Source organism: Procambarus clarkii, chromosome 25 (assembly GCF_040958095.1).
Source record: "Procambarus clarkii isolate CNS0578487 chromosome 25, FALCON_Pclarkii_2.0, whole genome shotgun sequence".
Classification (NCBI taxonomy): Eukaryota; Metazoa; Arthropoda; class Malacostraca; order Decapoda; family Cambaridae; genus Procambarus; species Procambarus clarkii.
In genome coordinates this window covers 10113813-10121293 of record NC_091174.1, presented here as the reverse complement: position 1 = coordinate 10121293, position 7481 = coordinate 10113813, and the positions used below count along the sequence as shown (strand labels likewise).

The 7481-nt window shown below is 43.9% G+C and overlaps 1 protein-coding gene across 1 annotated transcript; it reads left to right on the top strand.

The window, feature by feature from the left end:
- The first annotated feature begins 1252 nt into the window (after window positions 1-1252).
- On the top strand, window positions 1253-6605 carry LOC123756582 (uncharacterized). The gene is made up of 4 exons (XM_045739824.2): window positions 1253-1409; window positions 1540-2333; window positions 5306-5483; window positions 5614-6605. The coding sequence occupies exons 1-4, from the start codon at window positions 1398-1400 to the stop codon at window positions 6217-6219; spliced, it is 1590 nt and encodes a 529-aa protein (XP_045595780.2). The 5' UTR covers window positions 1253-1397; the 3' UTR covers window positions 6220-6605.
- Window positions 6606-7481: the final 876 nt, after the last annotated feature.

Below are 7481 nucleotides of genomic sequence, written 5' to 3'. Positions count from 1 at the left end.
AAATTGAAATAAATTTATTGAGGTAAAATACACACAAAGAGATGAGGTAACTCAAGCTATTCTCACCCCGTTCAGTACATCGTGTTAATACATACATAGACACACATCACAAACAATAAACATATTACCAAACATTCTGAGAGATAAACATATACATTTCCTCCTTTACACAAGTAGAGACTGGGAGAAGATTCTGTATTTTCATTGGTTTCTTGTTCACGCCTTTATGGTATTATGCCATTAAAGATTTGTTTTTTGATTGGACAATATATTACACTTCAGCAATATGTCTAATATCTGAGAGCAACAAAATTGGTCACAAGGCAAATAGTACAAAAGCATATATTTTATTTTGTCGATAGTTATGACAGTTATATTTTCTGTCAGGGTAACCTGTCGCAAGTAACTTGTTATCGCAAGCTTTACATCAACATCCTAAGCATTGCATCAAATTGACAAAAGATGCTTCAAAGTGGCAAGCATTGCATTAAAATGTCAAGAGTTGCATAACAATGGGAAGCGTTGTATTATTATGGCACGCATTGCATCAAAATAGCAAGTGTTCCCATAGAATAGCAAGTGTTGCCTGAAAATGACAAGCATCGCATTAGAATAGCAAGGTCAAGTGTGGTGCTGTACAAGACGTCTGTGATCTACGTAACGAATACTTCTCCATTTTACGCCTTCTACTCGACCATGTGGTCGGGGGCAGAAGTGTACATAAGTACATGGTCATCGGGTCGGTCCACCTTAGGCTGCACTCCTCCCACACTTCAGCTGACTCCGGAGCTTCAAGGAATATGGACGCCGAAACCATACAGTACTGCATCGACCTCTCAATACTACGCAAGGAATACTACGACCCCGAGTACTGCAAGATCTACCCCGACGGACAGCTGGAATTCCACGACGACCCCGACGACAACGCGCTCGACGGCACGACGAAGAAACGCCTTAAGCTGAGGACAGTAGACGACACGCGACGCATCCATCCATAAGCCACCTACCCGACCAGCCTAGCCTCCTGCAGGACATAAACTGCGAGCGACCATGAAGACCTCATCCATCCACAGATCTACAGTATCTGCTCCTGGTATTGGTAATGGCTCCAAACAGCCTCTACTTGCAGGCTATTCATGCCCGTGCCTCCTCTTGGGTGGCTTGATCTCTATCAATCAGTCAATCGGGTCGTCCAATGTGATGTTCAAAATATGGTGTTCTCTGTCAACAGCGGTCGACCTTACAACCAGTCGAGACCTTGGGCTAGCGCAAGCAATATCATCCAGGTGTTGGTTGGAGGACAGAGGTGGGGCCAGCGGGTATATAAGGCACAGCGGGTGTGGTCAGAAACACACAACTCGACTCTCCTCCAGCACAGACAATCCTCGCCAGCAGTTATGAAGTTCTTGGTGAGTACCACGACTAATGTACCTACTTGCTTTATATATTCTTTAAGCAAATGTAAGCTCTCAATCTTGTGCCTAACATATAATTTTAGAAAATAGTGCATAATATATTATGTGATTGTTGTTTGTGCAGATTTTGGTCTCAGCATTGTTGGCAGCGGCGAGCGCCCTCCCCACCTACTCCAACCCGGGGTGGGTGGTCCCTGCTGGTAGCATCGGCCTCTCTGGTATTGTGCGCAGAGATGGCACCATCGAAGGCTTCACAGGCGACTTCACCCGTGACATTGTGGCCATCGGACCCTCTGGGATCGTGACCAAGTCTGGAGCTAATGTGCAGCTCGACAGTAACCTCCACAGGGTGAGGCGAGCTTATTATGCTGGATTTACTCGTCCTGAGGGCAGCGTTGGCTACTCGGGTATTGTGCGAGCTGATGGCACCGTCGACGCCTTCTCAGGGGACTTCTCCCATGATATTGTCGCCATCGGACCTTCCGGTATCGTGACAAAGTCTGGCAAGAATGTGCAGCTCGACAGTAACCTCCACAGGGTGAGGCGAGCTTATTATGCTGGATTTACTCGTCCTGAGGGCAGCGTTGGCTACTCGGGTATTGTGCGAGCTGATGGCACCGTCGACGCCTTCTCAGGGGACTTCTCCCATGATATTGTCGCCATCGGACCTTCCGGTATCGTGACAAAGTCTGGCAAGAATGTGCAGCTCGACAATAACCTCCACAGGGTGAGGCGAGATTATGCTGGATTTACTCGTCCTGAGGGCAGCGTTGGTTACTCGGGTATTGTGCGAGCTGATGGCACCGTCGACGCCTTCTCAGGGGACTTCTCCCATGATATTGTCGCCATCGGAGCATCCGGTATCGTGACTAAGTCTGGCAAGAACGTCCAGTTGACATCGGGTCTGTACCGCGTCTAGTGACATGTTACTGGACACTTCGACATGCTCACCTCCTGGATCTGAACGGACCCGCTGGAATAGTGCTCTCCGACGGACACCTCCTCCAGAAGCCTTCAGAATATTAGACCCGACCACAGCGCTCCAGATGACCTTCCCTTCCCGTCTTGCAGTCGTTGAGGTGCTCCTCTCCAAGAATCATACTTTTCTGTGTAAATGTTTCCTTTACTCTATTTGATCACAATATGTTCACATTGTTCATAAACACCTTAATATCTTCTTCACGCCATCGCCATATATTTGGTGTCTCTATAAAACATATTTTCTTGTCTTAAAAGAACAATACAAATATCATTATAATGTAACTAAAGACATATTTTCTGCGAAATAAATAGATGAAATATAAATATGTATTTTTCCTTTGTGTTTAACGTACCTCAAGAAAAGTATAAACCTGCTGCCTGAACTGCTTCCCATGGATGTATTTGATGTCAATCCCATCATGACGTGGTCTGCTATGTTTAGTGACAACATCATATAAAATAACAATGTTTTATTGATGTTGCCAGGTAACAACAGATGCCACCAACTGAGAAAATCAAAAATCTTTATAAATGCCAATATTTCCTAAAGCCATTTTTATCCTGGGCCAACACCGACTGGCTTTTGACACTCCCCTACCCAATATGAGTCTTTTTGGAAAGTTATATGAGGCTAGCCGCGAGCGTCTGGTCTCCAACCTCGGACAGACACAGATATACATTCTATTTTATGGATATAGACTAGGGAGGTACCCGGAGTTGTCTGGTTCTGTCTGTCTGTGTCACATCTGTCTCTCTATTCATCTTATCAATCCAACTATCCATCTTATCAATCCATCTATCTATCTTATCAATCTATCTGTCCATCTTATCAGTCCATCTATCTACTAATCTATCCTCTATGCATATATCTATGCATCTTATTTATTCATATAGTAATCTATCCGTCGATTTATTAATCTATCTATCTATTAAGCTATCCATCTACCCATATATTCATCTATATCTATTCGTCTATCCATCCATCCATTTATCCATCTTTTTATATGTCAATCTATCTATCTACCTACACATTCATTTATCTATTCATTTACAATTCATCTAAATATCCATCCATCAATCTGTCCATTTATCCATATAACTATCAATCCATCCATCTATCTATCCACCTATTCATCTCTCTATCCATCCACCTATTCATCTCTCTATCCATCCACCTATTCATCTCTCTATCCATCCACCTATTCATCTCTCCATCCACCTATTCATCTTTCTATCCATCCACCTACTCATCTGGCTATCCGTCTATCCATCCATTCATCTAGTCATCTGTCTATCTATACCTCTATCGATCTATACATCCATCTATCCATCCATTATTCATCTACCTGTTCATTTATCCATCCATCAACTGTCTGTGTGTCTGTCTGTCTCAGTCCAATGTGTGGGTGGTCGGCAGTAAGAGGAGCTCAGTGGTGTGAAATACTAAAATAAATTATAATTACCCTCTAACTCTGATGAATGGCATTGGCTTGAGAAACCTTTGAAGGTTTGGAAGGAGTGGTCTGTTTTATGTGAGAGATAGGGAGAAGATTTTGTATTTTTCATAGGTTGTTCACGCCTTTAAGTTATTATGCCATAAAAGATTTGTTTTTTGATTGGACAATATATTACACTTCAGCAATATGTCTAATATCTGGGAGCAACGAAATTGGTCACAAGGCAAATAGTACAAAAGTATATACTTTATTTTGTCGATAGTTATGACAGTTATATTTTCTGTCAAGGTAACCTGTCGCAAGTAACTTGTTATCGCAAGCATTACATCAACATCCTAAGCATTGCATCAAAATGACAAATGTTATCTGGAAATGACAAGCATTGCTTCAAAATGGCAAGTGTTACAGTAAAATTGCAAATGTTGCACCACTATGGCAAGCATTGCATCAAAATGGCAAGTATTTCATCAAAATGGCAATTGTTGCATGAAAAATGGGAAGAACTACATCAAAATGGCAAGCGTTGTATTAAAAAAGTAAGTATTGCGTCAAAATAGGAAGCATTGCATCAAATGGCAAGTTTTGCATCAAAATGGCAAGCTTTGCATGAAAATGGCAAGCTTTGCATCAAAATGGCAAGCTTTGCATCAAATTGGTAAGCATTGCATGGAAATGGCAAGCGTTTCATCATTATTGCAAGAGTTGCATCATTAGGGCACGAACTGCATCTTTATGGCACGAATTGCATCAAAACAGCAAGTGTTTCCTCAGAATAGCAAGCATTTGCTCTGAATAGCAAGTGTTGCATGAAAATGATCATCGCATTAGAATAGCAAGGTCAAGTGTGGTGCTGTACAAGAAGTCTGTGATCTACGTAACGAATACTTCTCCATTTTACGCCTTCTACTCGACCATGTGGTCGGGGGCAGAAGTGTACATAAGTACAAGGTCATCGGGTCGGTCCACCTTAGGCTGCACTCCTCCCACACTTCAGCTGACTCCGGAGCTTCAAGGAATATGGACGCCGAAACCATACAGTACTGCATCGACTACTCAGTACTACGCAAGGAATACTACGACCCCGAGTACTGCAAGATCTACCCCGACGGACAGCTGGAATTCCACGACGACCCCGACGACAACGCGGTCGACGGCACGACGAAGAAACGCCGAATTAAGCTGAGGACAGTAGACGACACGCGACGCATCCATCCATAAGCCACCTACCCGACCAGCCTAGCCTCCTGCAGGACATAAACTGCGAGCGACCATGAAGACCTCATCCATCCACAGATCTACAGTATCTGCTCCTGGTATTGGTAATGACTCCAAACAGCCTCTACTTGCAGGCTATTCATGCCCGTGCCACCTCTTGGGTGGCTTAATCTATATCAATCAGTCAATCTGGTCGGACCACTGTGATGTTCAAAATATGGTGTTCTCTGTCAACAGCGGTCGACCTTACAACCAGTCGAGACCTTGGGCTAGCGTAAGCAATATCATCCAGGTGTTGGTTGGAGGACAGAGGTGGGGCCAGCGGGTATATAAGGCACAGCGGGTGTGGTCAGAAACACACAACTCGACTCTCCTCCAGCACAGACAATCCTCGCCAGCAGTTATGACGTTCTTGGTGAGTACCACGACTAATGTACCTACTTGCTTTATATATTCTTTAAACAAATGTAAGCTCTCAATCTTGTGCCTAACAAATAATTTTAGAAAATAGTGCATAATATATTATGTGATTGTTGTTTGTGCAGATTTTGGTCTCAGCATTGTTGGCAGCGGCGAGCGCCCTCCCCACCTACTCCAACCCGGGGTGGGTGGTCCCTGCTGGTAGCATCGGCCTCTCTGGTATTGTGCGCAGAGATGGCACCATCGAAGGCTTCACAGGCGACTTCACCCGTGACATTGTGGCCATCGGACCCTCTGGGATCGTGACCAAGTCTGGAGCTAATGTGCAGCTCGACAGTAACCTCCACAGGGTGAGGCGAGCTTATTATGCTGGATTTACTCGTCCTGAGGGCAGCGTTGGCTACTCGGGTATTGTGCGAGCTGATGGCACCGTCGACGCCTTCTCAGGGGACTTCTCCCATGATATTGTCGCCATCGGACCTTCCGGTATCGTGACAAAGTCTGGCAAGAATGTGCAGCTCGACAGTAACCTCCACAGAGTGAGGCGAGATTATGCTGGATTTACTCGTCCTGAGGGCAGCGTTGGTTACTCTGGTATTGTACGAGCTGATGGCACCGTCGACGCCTTCTCAGGGGACTTCTCCCATGATATTGTCGCCATCGGAGCATCCGGTATCGTGACTAAATCTGGCAAGAACGTCCAGTTGACATCGGGTCTGTACCGCGTCTAGTGACATGTTACTGGACACTTCGACATGCTCACCTCCTGGATCTGAACGGACCCGCTGGAATAGTCCTCTCCGACGGACACCTCCTCCAGAAGCCATCAGAATATTAGACCCGACCACAGCGCTCCAGATGACCTTCCCTTCCCGTCTTGCAGTCGTTGAGGTGCTCCTCTCCAAGAATCATACTTTTCTGTGTAAATGTTTCCTTTACTCTATTTGATCACAATATGTTCACATTGTTCATAAACACCTTAATATCTTCTTCACGCCATCGCCATATATTTGGTGTCTCTATAAAACATATTTTCTTGTCTTAAGAAAGAAAATACAGAAAAATCATGACAATGTAGATGAAATATTTTCTGGGAAATAAACAGATGAAATGTAAATATGTATTTTTCCTTTGTGTTTAACGTACCTCAAAAAAAGTGCAAACCTGTTGCCTGAACTGCTTCCCATAGATGTATTTGATATCACTCCCGTCTTGACGTGGTCTGCTATGTTTAGTGACATCATCATATAAAATAGCAATGTTTTACTGATGTTGCCAGGTAACAACAGATGCCACCAACTGAGAAAATCAAAAATCTTTATATATGCCAATATTTCCTAAAGCATTTCTCTTAGGCCAACACCGACTGGCCTTTGACACTCCCCTACCCAACATGGGTCATCTTGGAAAGCTGGGTGAGGCCATCTATTTACACATCACTAATGTATTCATTTACCCATTCATCTAAAGTTCCATCCCTCAATCTGTCCATTTATCCATATAACTATCCATCCATCTATCCATCCATCTATCTATCCACCTATCTATCTATCCATCTATTCATCCACCAACTCATCTGGCTATCCGCTTATCCATCACTCTAGTAATCCATCTATCCATCACACTATTCATCTATCCTTCCACCTATCTATCCGTCTATCCATCCATCTATTCACGTGTCTATACCTCCATCAATGTATACATCCATTTATCCATCCATTTATTCATCCACCTGTTCGTTTATCCATCCATCAACTGTCTGTGTGTGGGTCTGTCTCTGTCCAATATGTGGGCGGTCGGCAGTAAGAGGAGCTCAGTGGCGTGAAATATTAAAAAAAGTATAGTTACCCTCTAACTGATAAATGGCAGTGGTTTTCTCTGTCTGTTTTATGCAGCCGGTCCTCCAAAAATGGGGTGGTAAATGTAAGAAGACAAATAAGTGCAATTATGTACTATTCATAGCAGTTAGGAATTGTTCTTATTTTCACTTAGT

Coding starts and splice junctions, on each gene's coding strand:
- LOC123756582 (XM_045739824.2), top strand. Junction 2,334..5,305: donor TCGGGTCTGTACCGCGTCTA/GTGACATGTTAC, acceptor CTCTGTCAACAG/CGGTCGACCTTACAACCAGT. Junction 5,484..5,613: donor CAGCAGTTATGACGTTCTTG/GTGAGTACCACG, acceptor TTGTTTGTGCAG/ATTTTGGTCTCAGCATTGTT.